Source organism: Gaeumannomyces tritici, assembly GCF_000145635.1.
Source record: "Gaeumannomyces tritici R3-111a-1 unplaced genomic scaffold supercont2.1, whole genome shotgun sequence".
Taxonomy (NCBI): domain Eukaryota; kingdom Fungi; phylum Ascomycota; class Sordariomycetes; order Magnaporthales; family Magnaporthaceae; genus Gaeumannomyces; species Gaeumannomyces tritici.
The window spans coordinates 4084358-4105417 of NW_008804545.1; the positions used below are offsets into that span (position 1 = coordinate 4084358).

Consider the following 21060-nt stretch of genomic DNA (forward strand, 5'->3'; position numbering starts at 1 on the left):
CCCCCCCACCCCCCCCACCCCCCCCCCTTTCCTCTCTCTCTAAAGCCGCCCATCATAAAATCAGGAACCCCAAATATACAAACACCCTTTGAGGTTTCTCTGTCGGGCTGGTGACAAGTCCTTGTATCACTCCAGAACCCTTGCACGGTAGTCGACTACCCTCGACTCCGAGTTCCCATCACTGCTTGGATACAGCGAGAGCGCTGAAGAGGCGATTTCGGAAGTTCGGTTCATCTGCGTCGGAGGGCGGCGTGGTGGGGCCCACAAGCTTGGTGTCTATGGCGTTGCAAGAATCGCTATGAACTGTGGACGAGCCTTCGGTCCTTACTTCAGGATATGCCGATTGTGAAGCTGATGCAGCCGATAGGATGGCAGCGGCCGACTGGGGATGTACCTGCCTACTAGGTGCCTAGGTAGATATCTGCGGTACGGTGAATACGGACCTTCTTATAGTTGAGAGCCTCGGTGTCGGCGTCGAAGCGGTCTTCATTCTCGTACTTGTACAGCAGCTCTTCGAATATGAATTCCTTGTAAAGCCCGCTGGCCAGCCGGTTCTGTACCACATCTTTACAGTGGTTTACCGGCAGGTGCATGATGGCCCGGGCACCTAATTGGTGATGGATTTGCGAACAATATTGAAGTATGAAGAGATGAGAGCGGGGAACCGAGCCTCGAATGCCTTACTGAGAACAAGAATATTAAAGTTTTCCAGTCGGTACCTTGGTAAGTGTAGGCATGCAAAATCAACAAATATGACAAGAGCTGGTTTTCGAAAGACACCAAGTACGTACGTTCAAGTATAAAAGAACCCCAAGTCGGCTTGTCTTTGTCCTTCCACACCGGTGCGAGGTCGGGCATCCACAAAGATGGAAATTCGGATGCCAAGTTATTGCCCGGTGTGTCCCGCGGTATGGTGAAATCGAAGGTATCTTGCGCCCATTTAGCTGCACCATCGTCCTTGTCGATATGCTCAGTCTTGTTTTTTACTGGCGCAATACAGTGGTCCTACCAGCACGCCATGCGGTCGCTTGGGAACTTTTCGACATAGGGCGGGATCCAAAGACCGGACACCTCGCACCACAGCTGTTTGCGAGCTGTGTCGAAGTAGAACTCGCAAGCCATGGCACCAGTGATTGCTGGGACGCGATTAAAAATATTGCAAAACCCGCTAGCATTATACAAGTTACCTCGACAAACTTTCCTTCTCGAAACGACACTTTGTGCACCTGGCCAGCCGTGCAGCTCAGCCACTCCGTAAACCAGTTATCACAAGTGCTTTGTACCGCCGACAGTGTATGGGAAAGCAAGCAGTACCGCGTGCAGCGCGCCGTGATATGCGGCGACCTGCTAACCAGCCGGACGATGCAGCCAACGCATGTGTTATCAGCCTGCTACCGCTTTATTAGCGATCTTAGCAACGCGGTGCCACACGTCAACATTGTGCTTGGCAAAGCAACCCGAAAGAAGGGGGTGATAAAAGATTATAAACTTAATCTCTATCCAGAATTCGGAAGGGGAAGCGAGCCAATGCTCAACACATGGAAGACCGAATCGTTTACAATTACAAAAATGTTATTTAATGGTTGGTCCCTAAGATAGTAATACCCAGCTCACAACATGCTTTACGACGTTGACTGCATAGCCAAATGGAATATCTCAGTCTCATCGAAGTCAGATGGTTACAATGGGTACCAAGCCCTACCAACAAGGCCGAACAACTTTTACAGATAGCCTTTATCAGCCCTGGGGGCGGCACGCGGTGCTCTATGTTTGTTCTGAGTACCTCAATTGCAGTTGAAGAAGAACTGGAAAGAGGTGGGATTGAACGAGATGGAAGGCACACAGATTGTCAGGCGTTGCGGCCTGGACCACTGGAAGAAATTCATGTCCACTGGTGGTGGAATTCTCTGGGACTCCATCAGAAGACTCCAACGGCCAAGCTGCCCCCCGACTGCTGACCAGGGCTGAGTCTTGCATTGTCATCAGGGGCTCCCTCATTGGGACGATAAATTTAGAGACCTCCCATCGGTCATCGAGGGCACAGGAATGACCCCCTCGTCGACACTATGATCGCTTTCCTGCCAGACTTCACCCAATCAATGAGAGCATACTACCGCAGTGGGTGCAGCCCTGACAAGATGCCAGCCTGGGAAGATATCAAGGCGGAGATCGAGCGTTCTTCCGTCCAGGCAGCTCCGGCACGCCACCATCCGGACGTACTGGCATTGGAAAATAGCTGGCTCCTTGCTCTGATCCCTCCGAAAGAGACGACCAGGCGTCTCCTGCCCCCCATCAATGCCTGGGACCTGTACAAAGGTCCCACTTCCACCGAGAGATCGAGAAAGATTGACGAGATGGGTCGAGATTGGCTCGTGCAGGAACCTAAAGCCATCAAAAATGCTCGAGGAAACCCATGCAAGATCGATCGACGTCCCAAAAAGCGGAGGTTGTCCAATGCACCGCAAGAAGTCATCGATAAATGGTTTAAGGGTTTCCCCATTACCATCGGCAGCATTGCCGATACGGAAGAGAAAAATTCTCTAGTGCGTCGTCCATGTCACACATGGAAGGACGTCTGGGCAAACACCATCAACCTAGGACATCGAGATCACCAAGGCTGAGGCCGGGTACCCAGTGGTCCCTTCCTCCGGCAAAAGGAAACAGCTGGCAGGGTTATGCAAAGCCTGGCAGGTACCTACCTATTTAGCTAGGTAGGTCGCACTTGCCAAAGTCCCGCCTAGCTACCTAGCTCTTACCTGGCTGTCGGGTGCTTACCTGACCGGATAGTTCCTTCCTTGTTTGCGTGAATGGCCAGGCAATTTTTCAAGCACAAATCCATCCTGGTGGCCAGTGCTTGCTTTCCCTCGTCTTCCTCTTTTTCCAGGCCCGTTTTCCAGGCCCATTTTCCCCTTCTTCCTCCTCTTCTGCTTCCTAACACGCAGCACTTTTTGTTTGCTTGGTGAGTGTGCAAAGCCCGTTCTGAAGCCAGATCCCTTTGCCAGCTCGACAGAATCTGCTCACACCTTTAAAAACCATTTCAAGCATATCGCCAACAAGGATCGCCTGGCTGCCAGCATTCTAGCAGACGATTCGCTCTCCAGGTACATGGGACTGCCGCCGAAAAAGCCTTGCGACAAGCCCAAAGCTGCTTCCACATAAAGCCAAGATGTCACTTCCATGGCGCTTTTTGATAGAGGCCCCTGCTGACCTTTGCTTATCGCTGCCTTGTACCCTGCGGCCGTGGCGATATGAAAAGAAAGACATCAATTAATCGTTGACACACGGCACCGATACCTGGTGCAATGAGCAGCTCGAGGATGCCCCAGGGCAGGGGAGCCGCCGCCCCGACTGGCCGGCAGACCGGTCAAAGGCCCGGCGGCACCAGCGGCCCCGCATCGTCGGCGGCTGCGATGCCGCCAGCAACCGGCGAGTCGTTCCTCCAGGTGAGTCGCACGCACATGCGGGATGCAACGTAGTCTACTCCCATCTCCCCAACCATAAGCGAAGCAGCACCCATCAGAGAAAGCAAGCTGATCGCCTGGCACATCCCACCACAGCTACTCATGGTAGTCCCGGAAAGCGCGCCAGTCTTCGAGAATGAGGGCGGCGCCGCCGCCGACCCTTTGGCCAACCCCGACATCGAGGACAAGCTGGATTTGGTCAGAGGCAACTCGCGGGTTTCGGCCCACGTCCGACCTGGTGGGCTCGTGGCACTGGCCGCACCAACCAAGCCGCACATGAGGAAGGGCGTTGCTGCCCTGGTTCATATCCTCTCTCAAAACGACCCTGGTCTGCTGATCTACTACCCGGCGCACCTGATCCAAGTGCCTTCGACTGGCCGAGAGAGATTCCTCATCAAACGGGTCCGGCATGACATGGAGACCAAGGGCGGCGAGCGCATCTCAATCCCAAACCAAGATGGTGTCGCTCCGACGTACCGCTTCATCACCGATCGGCCCGCGCCTCAGCCCGAAGAGCCGGGTCTCCTCGAGACAGACACCGACCAGGACCAAGAATTCGAGTTTAGCATCTACACCGAGAAGTTCATGGGTCACCTAGACGAGGTTGTCAAGCGGCTGCGTGCAACTCCAGACGAGATGCGCATGCGAGTTCATTTGGGTGCCCTGCTGCAGTACCAGTACCCCAAGAAAATGGACCTCACGTCGGTATCGCAGTTCGACGCAATGATCAGAAACGTCATGCACAAGGCGATTTTCTACTACAACAAGGACATCGGCTTCTGCAACAGGGACATCGGCACTCAGCAATTTGCCTCCAAGATCCGGAAGGCCATCGAGGCCTCGCCCACCATCTTCTCACCCGCCGATAACCGCATCGACGCTCTTGACAAGGTCCCAACCGAGACCAGCATTGTTGTCTTCACCAATGATTGGCGTCTGGAGATGAAGTATCAGAAGTTCACGACCAGGACAGGTGGCCAGGAACAATTCCAACTTGTCCAGCCCACAGTCTTCCGGAGAGAGCACAAGAACAAGGAGAAGGCAATCATTTCGGTGAACCCAGATGGATCTTACGACTGGAGCCTGGAGATACTAGTCGAGGAGGGCTTGGAGGCCATGGCGGATTTCTTCCGAAACATGCACCGACATGTCAAGCTGCAGAAGGCACCCGACGGAAGTCTGGTTCCACGTCTCTCGCCACAAGTGGTGCAGGGTGCCAAGGTCACGGGCATCACCACCAAATCTGCTCGAACCTACCTGCTCGGCGATGCTTCCGCACCCTACCACGTCGAGTTGGCCACCTATAAAGACTGGAATCTTGTCACCGGCGCCTGCATATGGCAGTCGTGCGCCATGTCTCTCTACGCTGTGGACTGGGTTGACGTCCTCGACAAGCGCAACATCGCCTTCAACCCACGCGATTTTGGCCCGGGCCATACGGGACTGCTCCCTGTCGCCTATGAACAGCCGGTCCAGGAGGGAGGGGCACGATTACTGCGATTGATCAAGACACTCCAGGACTTCTTGGACAAGGTTCGGGCCGGTGGATTTGAGAAATCCGAAGGAGACGGAGGCGCTCCGGGGCCCGGCGGCGGCGCTCCTAAGCAGGCGGCAGGAAAGGGCATGAGCGAGAAGCCAGCTCGTAAGGCTTGAATATGAAACCTCAATGGCACATCAGAATACGGCCCGCAAGCCGAGGGAGTGGATTGGTCAAGGGAAAGGATCAAAGCCACAGGCGAATCAAAACCACAATGAGACATATGAGAAGGAATGGGGTTTCTTAGAGGGTTTGGCAGCGGTTGAATTTGTGGACTGTAGTGGTCTGCACGACTGGTCGCTTTCTAGTAGGAGAGGGCCGTTGAGTGCCTGGTTCGACTGCATTTTGAGCTACACTATAGACTTGATTCATTCTCAAGTGAATTAGGGCTATGTAGATGGTGTTGCAGCTGTCGCGAGCTTTTGGCGCAAGACTAGAGCAAGCTAGAGTCAGATTGGTGTTTACAACTAGTAGACAGACATAACCCGGTCCGCGATGGGATACGACAAGGTCGCCCGGAGAGAAATGAAAAGGCACCATACCTTCTTCGACCACACGCAAGTTGTTGGTTTTGCCCTGGATGATGGCCTCTAGGCCCTGGATATTGGTTCCTAGCTCTTTTGTTTTGGTCTCGTAGAACTCTGCTGCACTCTTGGCGTTCTGCGACCAAGAAACAAACGACACACATCTTGTTAGAATGGCTTGACTCAAGCAAGGGTTCGTGGGTAGGCAATATACCTTTTCAATATAGAAACCTGTGCCGACGTCGACGAGAACCCGGTCTGGGTCTGACAGCTTCCCCTGGACGTAGAGAGAGTTTGTCAAGGGCACGAGGACATCTCGTTTTGCTGGATTCATAGATTGCTGTCAGCAGCAGGCCGACGGCCGACGGACGCGAAACGAGACGACGCTCTTGGTCACTTGGGCAGGTGCAGTTGTGGTGGGTGACTTACACTCTGACGACGCAGCCTGCTCCTTGACGACACGCAGGCACTCACGGAACTTTCCCTGTGCGGCATGTAGCTGGGTAAAGGAACCTGTCAAGTGCTCGACCTCCTCGTCCAGCTGCTTCTTGACTGCGCTCAGCTGCTGTGCGCTGAGGCTGTCCAGATTTACTGATGTTGGTTGTGTCAGGTTAGCAAAGATGTAGCAAGTGCAAAGTTTATGACTGCCGACTCACTCTGTTGCCCTCCTGAAGCCATCGTGGGCGAGGGTGTACCAGTATTTGGCTTTTGTCTGAGAACCGGGGCACAAATAGCGACGGGGTGTTGAGCAGCGGCCTAGATGGTTTTCTGCAGGGAGGAGCAGCGTCTTGTCTCTCGAAAGCCCAAAAGTGGGGTGTATTATCTGGGCGAATATGGCTGGGCGCACTCGAGTGTGCCTGTTTCGGCAATCCTCCTGCTTTACGAGTTGGCTGCTGCCCCTCAGCGCTGGAATCCATCCCACTCTCCCACCCTGAACGGGTCGACCGACGTAGGAATTCGCGACACGGTGCAGAGCACTGTACCAAGAGATCCTGTGCGCACGGGCCAGTTACCTGCGACAATCGCTGGGACATGGATCTTAATTGAGATCATGACCAAATTGGCTACGACGCGTCGAGACGCGTTTTCTTGACGTTGGACCGGACAGGGCAGGCAACGAACGCCCAGGCCGACTGCCACCCAGAATTGACCAGGCATTTACCCAACGACCTTGCATCGCTCATTGTCCTAGCCTACCACTGTTCATTGCGCGAACCTGCTTGCCTAATCGCCTTGTATTCTCCCTGGCTTCGTCACATAGGAACCATTTGCTTGAGTTTCGGATTGTCACTGTTTGTTATCTTGCACAGGAGTTTCGGCCCATGGCCCGTTGGTAGCTGAGCCTCTCTTTCTCCCCCGTCGCAACCGCGGCCTTGCCTCGAACCCAGGCCAGTCGAGGCAACGAGTTTCAGGCCGCGCATAATGGCCGATGCCCTGCCTAAAGCGAAGCGAAATAAAAGGATTATCCCCGGCGTGCTTAGAGACGACTCGGACGACGAGCTCGGCGACGACGACCTGCCATGGGAATGGATCTATGACGGCGAAGGACCGGCCGGCGACAGCAATGGAACCACCTCGAACCCCTCGCTCCCACCCCCGGGCGAGCCGTCGCAGGATCCAGCGGCCAACGGTGCCGGCCGGCGCAAGAGGAAGCGAGCACCTGAAATACCAGAGCACAAGATTATCGGCGCCCGCATGGGCGAATTTGAGTGCAGACTCGGCGACACGGTCCTCCTGAAGGCCGAGGGGTCCAACGAGGCTTGGGTCGGCATAATATGCGACTTTGTCGAAGAGGATGGTGATGAGGGCGAGAAGGCTGCACACTTTATGTGGTTCTCTACCGCGAGGGAGATCCGCAACAAGGAGAAGAAGCTGACCGACACATACTGGGTGAGCATTCCGTGTCTTAACCAGACGTCGTGTGTGCGTTGAAGGGCGGCAGGCTAACTAGATTGACGACCACCAACTAGAACGAGCTCTATATCACACCCTCGTGGGACACGAACCCCTTGGCCGCCATCAATGGCAAGGCAACCGTCATGTCACAAGAGGCATTTCTCGCCAAGTACCCGAGCGGCAAGGTCCCGAGGAACTCGCGCGAGTTTGGCAAGGTGTTCGTATGTCGCCGCGGCTGCAACACGCGCACAGCCAGCTATACGAACGAGTTTGTGTGGGAAGACATATTTAGTGGCACCGCGCTGGACGTCTATAAACTCATTGAGCGTGTCAAGACGGAAACCAAGGCCACACGAGCGCGGCGCAAACCGAAAGAGCCTTCCGCTGACGTTTACGAGTTTTCCGCCGCCGGAGACGACGACGACGACGATGACGATGTAGCTAAGAAGCTTCAGCGGACACCTAAAAAGCGCAAAATGGCAAGCGCGACGACTCCCAGCAGGGCGCGTGGGGCCAGCAAGCCTGCTACTCCGTCTTCACATAGGAGGTGAGGCCCTGCCGCTGACGCAACGCCCCCGTGTATTTGAACAGGGCTAGAAACTGACGCATCCGTCTTTGATATAGGGTTGTGGTGAAGAAGCACCTAGAGTTCACGCCCTTGGCCATGAGGACACTGCCTCCAAGCCAGTTGCAGGGCTCTCCGTTTCAGATTGCGCGAACGCAGCTACACGTGGCCTCGGTGCCGACCAGCCTGCCATGCCGCGAGTCCGAGTTTAGCGAGGTGTACGCGCATCTCGAGGCGGCCATCACGGACGGGGCCGGCTCGTGTATCTACATCTCGGGCACCCCTGGCACGGGAAAGACGGCGACGGTGCGCGAGGTGGTGTCGCGGCTGGACGAGGCGGTCCGCCACGACGAGCTAGACGATTTCATCTTTGTTGAGATCAACGGCATGAAGGTCTCGGACCCGCACCAGGCCTACTCGCTGCTCTGGGAGGCTCTCAGGGGCCAGCGCGTCAGCCCGGCGCAGGCGCTGGACCTGCTGGAGCGCGAGTTCAGCAACCCCAGCCCGCGTCGTGTGCCCTGCGTCGTGCTGATGGACGAGCTGGATCAGCTCGTCACCAAGAACCAAGGCGTCATGTACAACTTTTTCAACTGGCCCGGCCTGAGACACAGTCGACTCATTGTCCTGGCGGTGGCGAACACGATGGATCTTCCAGAGCGAACTCTCAGTAACAAGATCAGCAGCAGACTTGGTAGGTTTCTTTTGAGAGTTATATTTATGTCATGGATGCTTGAAATTTCTTCCAGCCAGTACTGACCACCACACTCTAGGCCTTACCCGTATCACGTTCCCAGGATACACCCACGAGCAACTCATGAAGATCATCCAATCAAGACTAGAGGGCGTTCCCGGAAACATTGTGGAGGCGGACGCCGTCCAATTTGCCAGCCGAAAGGTGGCGGCCGTGAGCGGTGACGCCCGACGCGCACTCGACATCTGCAGACGGGCCGTCGAGCTCGCCGAGGCCGAAAGCCGCAGCCTAACGGGCGTGTCGGAAGCCCCAGACACTCCTAGCAAGAAGCGGCAGCAGCAGCAGCAACAGCCAAAGCAGCAGGACAACGCGGCGGCGGCGGCCAAGAAGAAGCGCAACGCCGGGCGCGTCACCATCGAGACGATCCGGCGGGCCATCGCCGAGGCCACGACGAGCCCGCTGCAACAATACCTGCGGGCGCTCCCCTTCGCGTCGAGGCTGCTCCTCGCCGCGCTGCTGATGCGCGTGACGCGCACGGGGCTGGCCGAGAGCACGTACGGCGACGTGCTCGAGGAGATGCAGCGGGCCGTCAAGTTCGCCGCGGGCGGGAGCAGGCAGGTCGAGCTGCTCGGGCGCCGCAGGGTCAACGCCGCCGGCCAGTACGTGGCCACCGCCGCCGCCGACGACGACGGGTCGGCGGCGGCGGCGGCCTTGTCTCTGGACGCATCAGTGGCGTGGACGCCGAGCGGGGCCGCGGCCAAGAAGAAGCGCGACCAGCACGGCGCCGGCCGCCTCGCCGGGCTCGGATCCGCCGCCGTCGAGCTCACGGGCGCCGGCATCGTCAACCTCGAGGCGCAGAGGCCCGAGCGGCCCAGCAAGATCCGGCTCGCGGTCGGCGACGAGGAGGTCAGGCTTGCCTTTCGGGACGACCCGGAGATCAAGGCTCTCGGCCTTGTCCTGTGAGCCTAGGGAGCTCTTTTGTGTACCACTCGACAAGCATGGGGGTTTTTTTTGTATGATTGTAGCATACGGTGGTATCCTTCATGTACGGTTGAAAGAAACCAAACGAGTAGATGGTGTTTTTGTTGTTCTTATAGATGTTCCCTTTTTTTTTTTTAAATAACACCCCAAATGGGGGCTGCAAACGGCCTTTTGCTGTATATCGGCTTTCTCTCTTGATACCAAAGGCCGCTAGACTGTTGGCTGACGAGAGGGAAATCTAATAACATGGTCTGATTATTGTTACATAAACTATACTCAGGCGACCCAACGAAACACGCCTTCAAACGTCGTCTAGAATTTCCGGTGGCTCAACGTAGGCTTCCAGTCGAGCGGGTGCGTCTCCTCGGTGGCGTCCTTGTCCTCCTTCCAGACCTTTATGGTCTTGTCGGCCTCGCCGCAGATGAGGCGGGTGCCCGTGACGTCAAAGACGGAGCTCATAATGCCCGACTCGGCGTCGAGCGACCCGGGCTGGGCGATGGTGTCGAGGGCCTGGAAGCGGTGGCCCGACTTCCAGTCCCAGAAGCTCATGGAGCCGTTGTCGGCGCCCGAGAAGAGCACGTTGTCGTGGTTGACGGACAGGGTGTTGATGATGGCGCGGTGGCCCTCAAAGTTCTGCATGAAGGCGCCCTCGGGGCACTTCCACTGCTTGATGGAGCCGGCGCTGCCCGAGGCGAAGGTGAACTCGGCCGGGTGGGTGGCCAGGGCGCGCACGCCCTTCTTGTGGTGGGTCAGGACGCCCGAGGTCTTGCCGGCGGCCAGGTCCCACATGCGCACCGTCGAGTCGAGGCTGCCCGTGATGACCTGGGGGTCCGACTCCTGGCAGACGAGGTCGGCGACGGTGCCCGTGTGGCCGCCGAGCACGTGCACGTTGCTGCGGGTGCGCATGTCCCAGACGCGGGCGACGCCGTCGCGGCCGCCCGTGACGAGCACGTCGAGCGTCGGGTGCAGCGCGAGCGCGTAGACGCCGCTCAGGTGGCCGTGGTAGTGGCGTATGACCTTGTTGGTCTCGAGGTCCCAGCACTTGACCATCTTGTCCTCGCCGCACGAGAAGAGGTAGGGGTGGCGCGGCGAGACGGCGAGCCCGCGCACCGTCGAGATGTGGCCCGTCAGCGTGAGCCGCAGCCGGCCCGTGGCCAGCTCCCAGATCTTGATGGTGCGGTCACCCGCCCCCGAGGCGAACCACTGGTTGTCGGGCTCCACCGCCAGCGCCCGCACCCAGCCCAGGTGGCCCGAGATGACGCGCATGAGCTTCCAGGGCCGGTGCCACTCGGGCTTGGGGTGCATGAGGAGGTCGTCGGGCCGCGCGAGCGCGAGCTGCTGCCCTATGGCCGGAGCGGGCTTCTGTTGTTGTTGTTGTTGTTGTCGCTGTGATGGCGACTGCTGCGCGCCCGCCGACCCGGGCCCGCGGCTCTGCAGCACCAGCGCCGTCGAATGCGGGCCCTTGCCGAGCTGTGGCCTCGCCGCCGCCGCCGCCGCCCTGCTCCCGCCGGCCGGGATGCTCTCGATCAGCTTCCGCGTCTTCTCGTCCTCGGGAGTGTCTGCCGCCGCCGCCGCTCCTCCACCTGTCCTCCTCGGCGGCGCAGCGGCCTTTTTCCTCCCGCCGGCGGCCGCCGCCTGCCTCGCCGCCAGCGCGGGCGGCAGCTCCCTCAGGTCGGCGTACTCGGCGTTGAAGCGCAGGGCCAGGGTGGTCTTGTCGAGGTCGCCTTCGGCACCGGCGGCGCTGGCGGGGGCGACGAGTCGTATGCGCTTGCGGCTGGCCGGGTCTGTGAACACCTCCCTTGTCTTCTTCGCGTTCTGCACGACGAGCGCCTCGAGCGCGGCGTCCACCGGGCCCAGGACCGACTCTTGGGCCATGCTTGCGGCAGGGACACACGCCCCGAGGGACGGCTGGGGGCCTGGGTGGGTTTGGGGTATTGATCTCCGAGCAGTAGGGTTTCGGATCGGGATGTCGGGGACCGGAAGGGGCACGGTGGGCGACAGGATCTGGATCGGGGGATTGGGAGATGAATGCTGGTGATGATGGTTGATGCAGCTGCCTCCATCGCGGAGCGGCGCGCTTCACAAGTGGGTCGCGATGCTAATTATTCACGGCCTGGATTTTCTAGTACCGTGTCAAATGCTAGCTTGTTCACTGTGTCCACTTTTATGAAAAGGTTGGACCAGGGCGGAGTCAAAAGTGTCTAAGCCCAATGCGATTACCTCGCTGCAAGCCTACCTCCGATAGCACACTTACACAGCACAACATCGGCTGTCATCAGCCGAGCATGAAAGAGCTCTGCCCTTGAAACTCACAGCTGCTGAGAATATAATCCCACCGGCGATTTTGATACTCACCCATCCATCGCATCAATATGGCGGAAGAGAACAAGTTTGCGCTGCACGCAGCCTGCCGAGAGGGGAAATGTAAGTCTCGAGTCCCAAAGCCATCTCGACCTCTCAGCTTGTCGTCACAAAGCGCGGCGGCCTGACCATGAGAAACAAACAAAAAAAACACCAAAAGACACCATAGTCGAGTCTCTTCTCAATGTACAGTCCAGGTCCAGTAAACCCACACTCGGGTTGTGATTACAGCTTGCCCACCGTTGACCCAGCGTGGTTATCTGATGCTTGCTCAACACACAGGCCGATCCCAAGGCGGCAGCTCGTAAGGACGACGACGGGAGACTCCCCATCCACTGGGCGGTCTCGTCAAATCAGCTCGAGGTAACGAACCTGTTGGTGGCTCAGAAGGGCTTTGATGCCGACGTCCAGGTGAGTAGGAGGCCGGCCATGTCACGGCAGCATGTGGAAAATACACAAACATGAAAATACCTAGAAGTACCTGCTGATAGCCGACTCCCCTGTCTTCTGCTTTCTAGGACGACAGCGGCTGGACACCCTTGATGATAGCCGTGAGCATCAAGGACGGAGACAAGCTGGTTGACCTCCTCCTCGGCAAGGGAGCCGACGTCAACGAGAAGAGTAAGGTCCACAAGCCAATAGCTTCCCCTTTTCTTCGCCTCGACTCTCCTGTTAACCAAGCCAACCAACCTTTACTAGACAACAGCGGCCAGGTCGGTTATACGCCCCCTTCCTTACCTTCTTTGTAAACCTTCTAGCCTAAACTGACTCATCTTCCCCCTTTATCCCCAACCCCCACAGACGGCCCTGCACTTCGCCGCCTCCAAGAACAACCTGGACGTAGCGCGCAAGCTACTAGACCAGACTCCCCCCGCGTCGGCCCGCGTCCGCGACCGCCGCGGCCAGTACGCCATCCACTGCGCCGCCGCCGTCGGCTCCACGCCCATGGTCAGCCTGCTCCTCACGACCGGGAAGAGCCCGCTCGACGCCACCGACAGCGCGGGGCAGACGGCGCTGCACCACGCCGTCGCAGAGGGCCACGGTAAGTCCTGGCACCCAAGCCTTCTCCTCCTCCTCCTCCTCCTCCTCCTCCTCCACCCCCGCGCGCTTTCATTCGTTCGAGGTTTCACCCTTGCGTGGTTGAGCTGCCCTCTAACGACCGGAACCCACTTTCTGTTGCGGCCGCCCCCGGACTCGCAGGCGACACAGCCGTGGCCCTCCTCAAAGCAGGGGCCAGCACGGACAAGAAGGACGTCGACGGGTGCTTGGCGCTGGACCTGGCCCCTGACAAGGCGGTGCGGAAATACATCGAGCAGGTGGCCGAGAGGGAGGGCATCGAGATGGGCACATCGTCCTAGGGGGCCCGGAGTGGGCTGCAAACAGACGAAAAACGCGAGAAATGTCTTGGTAGAAAAAGACAGTATAGCTCAATAATAAACAGGAGAAGAGAATAAAAGGAAGGGGAAGAATCAGGGGGCACATTATGGTGAAACAAAGACAAATAGATCGCAGGCCTTGGTGTCAAGGCCGAGGAGAGTGCCGCTCTATCCCACCCGCTATCTCCAGACATGCGCTCCCCCGAGGCGGGGCTTTCTGCTCCCGCCCTCACTTTAGTGTACTCTCTATCAGCTCCCTGTACATGGCCTTCACGTCCTGGACGTCCGCCTTGAGCTCCTCGACCATCTCGCTCTTCTCGCCGAGCATCTCGAGCGTCGTCTCGTACCTGGCGTTGACCTCGGCCACCTCGGCCTCGAGCTTGACCACGCGCTCGCGCGCCTCCTTGCCGGCTTCTATCTCCCGCATGAGCGCCACGATCTCGACCCGCGCCTCGTCGCGCTGCTTCGACATGCGCGCGAGCTCCTCGCGCCCAGCCACCCGCTCGCTCTCGAGCCGCCTCACCTGGGCGCTCATGCGCTCCACCAGCTGCACCGACGGGCCGGCCCCGACCGTGCTGACGGACACCATGTCCTGCACCACCTGGTGCGTTGATCCCGTCTCGACGCCGTCCATGTCTTCCTGGTCCATGGGGTGTGCCCCGGGAGCCGGTAGCGCCTCGATAGAAGCACTGAATGTCGACCCCGGGGTCAGATGGTAGCTACCCGCTGTGCTCGGCGCTATTGAAGGTCGATGGGACGGCTGCGCTGACGGGCGCCGGGCCATGCCCCTGTCGCCGGCACCGTCGCCGTTGCTGGACGGCGCCGAAGGCTTGCGCAACTTGCCCGAGAGGGTATGGAAGCCGAGCATGTCTGAGCTCCACGTCCGCACCGGCGGCAAGAGCAAAGGCGAGTCGGGCCGGCTGTTGCTCCGGAATGGCTGCTGCTGCGCCACGTCTTCTAACCACCCACGCCGATCGTCGGCTACACTCCGGTCGGCACTGCCAGTGCCCTGTCGCCGCTCATCCTTCCAGGACGCCTTTTGCTTGTCAAAGTCGGCTCTGGCTTCCTGCAGAGTCGCCTCGGCCTGCTCGGCGCGCTTCTTCAGCGCCTCCAGTTGCTTCTGGTACGACTCGATGTCCTGCTGAGCCGTGGGCAGCTTCGATCGAGCTTCCTCCAGCTCTTCTTCATTACGCTTTGCGCGGGTGGCCTACAGAAATGACGAATAATCTTATCAGTTCACCGCCAAGTCCTTGCATGAGAGCTGCTTGTTGAGCCCCAAAGGGGTAGAATGTGTGCCATGGTGGTGTCTGCCTTACCGCCTCTCGCGCCTTCTTTCTCATGTCAGACTCCCGCTGCTGGGCCTCGTCCCTCTCCTTCTCCAGATTTGATATTCTCCCGAGAAGAGTAGCTTCAATGCCCTGCCAGTTGTCGCTAGCAATAGCGTATTGGGTCTGCAGCGTCTCGACCTGCCTCAAGAGCTTCGCCTGGGAGTCGCCCAGGGCGCCTGAGCTAGTTTCCTCGGCACGGGTGCGCATTGCCTCCAGCTTGCTCTCCATAGCCTGCGCCTCGGCCTTGAGCTCGGCCTCAACCACACGCGCTCGCTCCGTGGCCCGCTCTGCCTTCTCTTTGAGCTCGCTGGCTTGCGCCCTGGCCCGATCGGCCGCCAGGTCCTTCTCCACTTTTAGCGTCGCAACCTCGTCCTCAAGCTCCTTGACTCGTCGCCGCTCCTTTTCGAGTGCCTCCTGATTTGCCCTGGCGTTTAGAGACTCAGCGTTCTCATTTGCTTGTTGTAGTTGGGCCCTCAGGTCTGCTATGGTCGAATCCTTGGACGACGACTCGGTGCGGAGGCTGTTGATATCCTTCTGCAGTTGTCCTATCCTCTTCAGGGACTCCTCGTGGAACTTTTCAAGGTCTTTCGCCCGACGCCCCAGTCTTCGCTGCGCCTCGGCTTCGGCGTCGGCCTTTGCTACAGAAGCCTTGAGGTTGTTGATTTCCTTTTCATCCTCGGTGACCTTGATGCGCAACTTCTTCATGATTGTCCGGTGCTTTTGTTCCGTCACCCCAAGAGCCTTGCCCTCTTCCATCAGAAGAGCTATTTTGTGGTCCTTCTCAGCCAGCTTTTTCTCTAGGCTGCCCGATGGTGCTGTCTGCGCCGCCTTCTTGGCAGCGTCTGCAGCCTCACGGGCGAGATACTGCAGTTTTGCCTGAAGTGCATCTATCTTTTCGACGTAGTGATGGATCTCCTCTTGGTGCTGTTTTTGCACATCATCAGATTCCATGTCTGACTGCTTTTCGAGACTAGCCAGGGCCTCGGATTCTGCTGCTGACAGTGCTTCTGTGACAGGCACATCGGAAGCGATGGCTATCGCCGGCACAGGCGTTGTGGTTCGCTCCAAGTCAGCCGACTTCCTTGGCGCATCGCATGTGGTCTCCTGCCCAACAACTTCCTCCTCCTTTGCCGCCGCAGCTGGAACTGCCTGTGCCTGTGACTCGAGTGCGGGGTCGGCTTCGGTAGTATCGAGGGAGGTGCGGTTGGGCGTGTCTTGCGAGGTTCGCCGTGATGCCGGTTCTTGAGGCGACTTTCCAACCGACTCTCCGCCGTCCATCGAGCCGCGGTTGGGGACATCGAGACTTTGGCGCGGGCTCGAAGTAAACGAATTCCTCGAAGGCGAGGGCTCGGGCCTGGATCCGGCCGAAGCGTTTTTGGCCGCGATGGCTCTCGCAAGCCGCTCCTGGAGTCGGTCTTGTGTCCGGTTTGTCGATCCTGATCGTGAAAGGGCTGGCGGAATCGCATGGCAGACATCGGTCAGCGACGGGAGCTCGTACAAGCAGCACGGGGCAGGCAAAGGAGGAGGGAGCCCTACATGGACTGGATTTAGCCGAGGCCGGGGTGGGGGTCGGCGCGGTGGTCGACGAGGTAGCCGCGGCGGCCGTAGCGCCTGCGGTGCCAGACGTCGCTTGGGCCTGGCTTGCCTTGGCCTTTTCCTCCTCATCAGCCAGAATGGTGTCAAGGCGTGCCTCGAGCCCGGTGACGGCCTGCTGGAACAAAGAGCCCCATCGTGCAGCCATGGCTCCCTAGCTGCAGAAAACGGGTCGATTCGGGGGTGGTGCGGCCATCAACCAGATGGCATGGGTAGCGCGACGGTAGCAGCTGGGGTGAACGCAGAGGGGAACAGAGGCGGGACGAGAAGTTGGCGTCAAGGGCTGCGGCGGATCTGGCGTTCATACATGATGCATGTGCTGGATAAGGTTGAGGCCACGGGGCAGCGAGCGCCGTTCTGGGTCGGGAGGGTTTGGCGACCTGACTGGCAGGTCTGGCTCGACCCAGACACAGGCACAGACACAGACACAGGCAGATGAGGTGTAAGAATGCCTGTGTGCTTCCCCTTGTATTGGTGTGACCGTGACCCGTGGACGGTCGAGGGCTGAGGGCTGAGAGCCTGGGATGGAGGATGCCAGGGTGGACTGCGCTGGACAGAGGTTCACCAGGGCCCACTTTTTTTGTCTCGTCGCGATGCGCCCTTTTGCCTTTTGGTGCCTGCCACAGTATAGCTCGATAGGGTGATTTGGGACGCCGAGTCTTCTCGGAGAAATCAATGCATCCAACAAACACTACCGGAATCACAATTGGGCCTAAAAGGATGGAGAGTGCCGCTTCAGCGACACCAGCGTCTTGATCGGCTGGTGTTGGTTTAAATGGGTGGGCCGAGGCGCCAGCCCTCGTGTGGCTATCCACATCGTTTTGTATTTGTACTTTGGTCGATACGGGGCTGAGGCTGACGACAACCAAGACATGTCCATCCATGAACGTGCACGGAATCGATTCCCGTCTGCCTGGCATGGCCTTCTGTTTGAGCTCTTGCTTTCCCCCATTGCCAATGCGACCTTGCGCCCGCTGGCCTTTGGCTGTTTTGTGTTTTGGGTTGTCTGCTATTTTGGGTCTGCTTTAAGCCACTAACATGTGATACAGTCTCGAACTGTATTTAAGGTTGGGAAAACCTTTCCGTTCCTGGCAAACGGCAGCACTCGTGTTGTTCTGAGCCCACCTACCCCAAGCTGTCTCGTGTCGGTAGCATCATTGGGCCGCACACGCTAGGTCTTGTCTCCTGGAGGAGAGTGGTATGTAGCATGGGTGCGACATGGTGAACCCATCATGAACTGTAGTCTATGTAACGGCCTGTAGAGTTTATTCCATGGTATGGAACTTAGGCGGCTAGTGCAGATGTTCCTGCGTAGGCGTGGGGTTTACATACCCGCGCCATCTAATAATAAAACTAACCAACGGCGGGAAGCGGGCCCCCACGCAATCAAAGAGAGGCCGACGGAGCATATGTTCGCAAAGTTTTGAGGGCAACTAGCTGTTGGTTGAGACATAATTGAACATTGAATTTATGAGGGCTTTTTTTTTCATTTTTTTTTTTTCAGGTCCAGTCAGCACCCTGCCGCAGTCCCCGCAATGCACGTTGTTGGAGAGCCCCAGCCGCTGCTGGCTCCGCCCCACGGATCAATTGGAAGGCGCTGGGATTCTAATCGGGGGTCAATGTTGGCTAGCACAGACTTGGCCGGGCTGGCCTTGCTCCCGTTTCCGTGGCCTGCGCGTCACTGTGCGTTGTGCGTGCCTCGGTTGTCGAGACGTGCTTCTTCCTTTTCTTCTTTTCTTTTCCCTCCAGCCTCCAGCCAGCATCTTTCCTTTCTTCTTTTCTCCTCGACCCACAGCTGGCCGCTGGACATCAGACGCTAATCCTAACCGCCAAGTCCTGGTCCAGGCTATGACGCGCTTGTGTTCGTAAGCCGGATCCTGTTGACTTCTTGTTCCAACCAGAGCCGGCCTTTTTACATAAGCTGCATCGTTACGGCCTTCGCCAGCTCGCTGTCCATAATCGACCACCCTCTCCGTGATCTAAATTCGCACTCATTACTTGACACTGCCGTTGGCCGATACCACATTGCCGTTTTGGGGCAGTTGCAAGGTTGCAAACGACCCCAGACGCAGCACACAAGCTCTGGCCGGCTGTTCCGATTTGGACAACCAGCTGCCGAACAGGGTGATGTTTTAATATACTGCAGCCAATCACCGTCTCTTATAATCGGGACCGCCCTTGAGGGCATCCTGAAGCTCCCTGTCAGCCTCATCTCCACGCCGAGACAAGACAGTTAGTCCGCAAGGGCCTGGAGCGGATCCTGGCACTTTCTTGACTGCTCGGGCTAGCAGAAGGGTATCAACGCACCCAAACACCTTTACGTGGACAGGAAACGGGTATCTGGTCCGACACCTCTACATCCGTCGAAATGTACGAGGCAGGGTTTCTGTACGGGATCCCGCACCGCTTCCCGTACCGAGAAGCCCGCGATGGCTACTGGGGCGAGCAAACGTCCACCCTGAACTGGTGCGAGGAGGTAAGATGATTGCTTCGGTTTCTGAGATGGCTGGGCCAGCGGCAGCCAGAAACACAAGATGTCCCCTACATCGTCTGACACGGCTTGTGCGCCTGCTTCTCTACAGGACTACAATTTTACTCACTACATCGCTGTAAGTACCTACACTCCTCATATCTCCATCCACGCTCTTTTTTATGACGGGGACTCTAACTGTGACCTATAGGAGTTCGTCAACACGTTTAGCAACCTGATCTTCATGTGGTTGGGCGCAAAGGGTATCTGGAACTGTGTCACGTATGGTCACTCCCGTGTCCTCACTTTCGGCTTTATTGGCTACATCATAGTTGGCCTGGGGTCCATGGCCTTTCACGCCACTTTGAAATGTCAGTCAACATTAATTGGGCCCTGGCGTACGCCTGCCTCCGTTGTCAAGCCCCAGACAGACTAACCCGCCACTCTGCCCCTTGTAGACTCGATGCAGCTCGCCGATGAGCTGCCCATGATTTATACGACATGTATAATGGGGTTTGCTACCTTTGCCTATGGCAAGGGGCGGATGTTCCGATTATGGCTTGGCTCGGCCCTGGCCGGCCTCGCCGCCTTTATCACCGTAAGCCGCCCCATGCACCCGATTTGACATTCTCGTGAGTCCAGGCTAAGCAGCAGCCAGATATACTATCATATCACCAAAAACCCTGTCTTCCACCAGGTTGCCTACGCCAGCTTGATGATAGCCCTCGTAGTCAGGGGTTACTTCGTGACAAAGGGGGAGATGGAGCCGGCGCTTCGCCGGAGGAGTCCCTTGAAGGCCGACAAGATCATGGGACAGATGAATGCTCTTGTACTCACGGGCGTCTCGCTGTTTCTGATTGGTTTCGCCCTCTGGAACTTGGACAACATCTACTGCCACCATCTCATATCGTGGAGGTCGCGGATTCTACTCCCTTGGTCCATCGTCCTGGAAGGCCATAGCTGGTGGCATTTGTTCACAGGCCTAGGTGGTATGTACATTGCTCACCTGGTTCGCTGTCGTGTCAAATGGTGTCTGGCTAACGCAATTCTGTTTTGCAGCTTACAACCTCATCGTCTGGAGAATTCTGCTCGAAACCTGCCTGAACGGAAAGGAGAACGACTTTATGCTGCAGCGCACGACGTTTCTCGCTGTGCCCGAGGTTGTTCCCGTATCGGAACAAGCCGGTATTGCTAACAAGAAGAGGGTATAACTGGGAGGGAATCCTTGAGGGGCGGGCGTAGATGTCAAATTCGATATTAACTTGGGAAGCATCTGCGTGGTGAGCTGCTATCTCGAGAGCTGGAGGGAGGGTGGGCCAAGGACAAGGAGCATGGAGTGTGGTAACAAATCTAGGTTGAATCTGCTGCCCAGTCAAATTATGTTTATGAGGAGGCTGGTTGCACATTGTCCCTTTCGAAACTGGCTCAGGGAATTCCTTGCCTACTTTTGCTGTACAGAGTAACGGTGGCTGGATGCATGCACGGATATTTGCTGGGATGGTAGCGCGGGTAGGGTGGTGGTGGTGGTGGTCGGGCCAAAATAGCATCCCACAGAGAGGAACAGTAATCAGCAATGCGGGGCTGTTTTGGGAATTTTGAGCTTGCCATCAGCACGCCCCACGACGACGCAAGTAACAAAGACGAGCGCTGGACAGCACCAACCCGGCCTGATACACTCACTCGGTTGCATCACTGCCCTCTTCGGATCCTGACTCCAGCCTTGAGCCTCGGGTCCAATCCTTCAGGCACGCGTGCTTTGCCACAGACCACTGGAGACTCCACAGGCAACACAAACGCACCTCCCAACGCGGGTCACGGCAAGATGTCGATATCAAATGAGGCTCTGCAAAAGGTCAGCCCAACCCCGGCTCCCAAAAATAGCAAAAAAGGAGCAGGCAATAGGCAATGAAAGAAGGAAGGGAGGCACAAAAGCTAGAAGCCACAGAAGCATTCCCACTCACCTGGCCCCTCCAAAAAAAAAAAATCCCCCTAGAGTTTCGCATTCTACCTGGGCCTGGTGCCGCCGGCTCGGACCGACTTATGGGATGCTCGCGTGCTAATGACAGGGAGCGCGGTCGCGTCTACATGCACAACAGTTGATCCAAGAGATTGAGCTCAAGTCGATCCAGGCGCAGCAGCAGATCACCATGGTCCGGAGCCAGCAGGCGGCCAGGCAGCGCGAGATGCGGCTCGCCCAGCTGACCCGGAGCGAGATCTCGTCGCTGCCAACCGGCACACCCGTTTACGAGGGGCTGGGCAAAATGTTGGTGCCCAAAT

General features: G+C 57.7%; 9 protein-coding genes across 10 annotated transcripts in view; 5 read left to right on the forward strand and 4 right to left on the reverse strand.

Moving 5' to 3' along the window:
* Positions 1–401: 401 nt before the first annotated feature.
* On the reverse strand, positions 402–593 carry GGTG_01273 (hypothetical protein; the record flags this gene model as incomplete). Its single annotated transcript, XM_009219034.1, has 1 exon — positions 402–593. The coding sequence occupies one exon, from the start codon at positions 591–593 to the stop codon at positions 402–404; it is 192 nt and encodes a 63-aa protein (XP_009217298.1).
* A 1506-nt stretch (positions 594–2099) lies between these two features.
* GGTG_01274 (hypothetical protein) lies at positions 2100–2621 on the forward strand (the record flags this gene model as incomplete). Its single annotated transcript, XM_009219035.1, has 1 exon — positions 2100–2621. The coding sequence occupies one exon, from the start codon at positions 2100–2102 to the stop codon at positions 2619–2621; it is 522 nt and encodes a 173-aa protein (XP_009217299.1).
* Positions 2622–3042: 421 nt separating this feature from the next.
* On the forward strand, positions 3043–5576 carry GGTG_01275 (the record flags this gene model as incomplete). Of its 2 annotated transcripts, XM_009219037.1 has the most annotated exons (3): positions 3046–3101; positions 3261–3443; positions 3558–5114. In XM_009219037.1, exons 2-3 carry the CDS (start codon positions 3303–3305, stop codon positions 5112–5114), a joined length of 1698 nt encoding a protein of 565 aa, XP_009217301.1. In that variant the 5' UTR covers positions 3046–3101; positions 3261–3302. The 2 variants fall into 2 exon arrangements, with proteins under 2 accessions (XP_009217300.1, XP_009217301.1); XM_009219036.1 differs by having other exon boundaries at positions 3043–3443; positions 3558–5576.
* Positions 5161–6434, reverse strand: GGTG_01276 (prefoldin). Its single transcript, XM_009219038.1, has 5 exons — positions 6179–6434; positions 5952–6113; positions 5737–5846; positions 5541–5658; positions 5161–5431 (listed from the first exon to the last, which is right to left on the reverse strand). Exons 1-5 carry the CDS (start codon positions 6198–6200, stop codon positions 5388–5390), a joined length of 456 nt encoding a protein of 151 aa, XP_009217302.1. The 5' UTR covers positions 6201–6434; the 3' UTR covers positions 5161–5387.
* A 163-nt stretch (positions 6435–6597) lies between these two features.
* GGTG_01277 (origin recognition complex subunit 1) lies at positions 6598–9946 on the forward strand. The gene is made up of 4 exons (XM_009219039.1): positions 6598–7412; positions 7493–7965; positions 8043–8674; positions 8754–9946. Exons 1-4 carry the CDS (start codon positions 6945–6947, stop codon positions 9635–9637), a joined length of 2457 nt encoding a protein of 818 aa, XP_009217303.1. The 5' UTR covers positions 6598–6944; the 3' UTR covers positions 9638–9946.
* On the reverse strand, positions 9557–11759 carry GGTG_01278 (hypothetical protein). The gene has a single exon (XM_009219040.1). The coding sequence runs from the start codon at positions 11528–11530 to the stop codon at positions 9968–9970; it is 1563 nt and encodes a 520-aa protein (XP_009217304.1). The 5' UTR covers positions 11531–11759; the 3' UTR covers positions 9557–9967.
* A 116-nt stretch (positions 11760–11875) lies between these two features.
* Positions 11876–13572, forward strand: GGTG_01279 (ankyrin repeat domain-containing protein). The gene is made up of 7 exons (XM_009219041.1): positions 11876–12079; positions 12177–12202; positions 12299–12427; positions 12535–12637; positions 12716–12729; positions 12818–13058; positions 13217–13572. The coding sequence occupies exons 1-7, from the start codon at positions 12028–12030 to the stop codon at positions 13372–13374; spliced, it is 723 nt and encodes a 240-aa protein (XP_009217305.1). The 5' UTR covers positions 11876–12027; the 3' UTR covers positions 13375–13572.
* Positions 13086–17090, reverse strand: GGTG_01280 (M protein repeat protein). Its single transcript, XM_009219042.1, has 3 exons — positions 16257–17090; positions 14709–16171; positions 13086–14599 (listed from the first exon to the last, which is right to left on the reverse strand). Exons 1-3 carry the CDS (start codon positions 16459–16461, stop codon positions 13622–13624), a joined length of 2646 nt encoding a protein of 881 aa, XP_009217306.1. The 5' UTR covers positions 16462–17090; the 3' UTR covers positions 13086–13621.
* An 844-nt stretch (positions 17091–17934) lies between these two features.
* Positions 17935–21060, forward strand: part of GGTG_01281 (hypothetical protein) — a 4546-nt gene continuing 1420 nt past the window's right edge. The window contains exons 1-7 of the mRNA XM_009219043.1: positions 17935–18789; positions 18896–18922; positions 18995–19154; positions 19242–19381; positions 19442–19772; positions 19843–20635; positions 20880–21046. Of these exons, the coding sequence (XP_009217307.1) occupies positions 18682–18789; positions 18896–18922; positions 18995–19154; positions 19242–19381; positions 19442–19772; positions 19843–19994 (918 nt within the window). The 5' untranslated portion in view covers positions 17935–18681 and the 3' untranslated portion in view covers positions 19995–20635; positions 20880–21046. The remainder of the gene's footprint in view (positions 18790–18895; positions 18923–18994; positions 19155–19241; positions 19382–19441; positions 19773–19842; positions 20636–20879; positions 21047–21060) is intronic.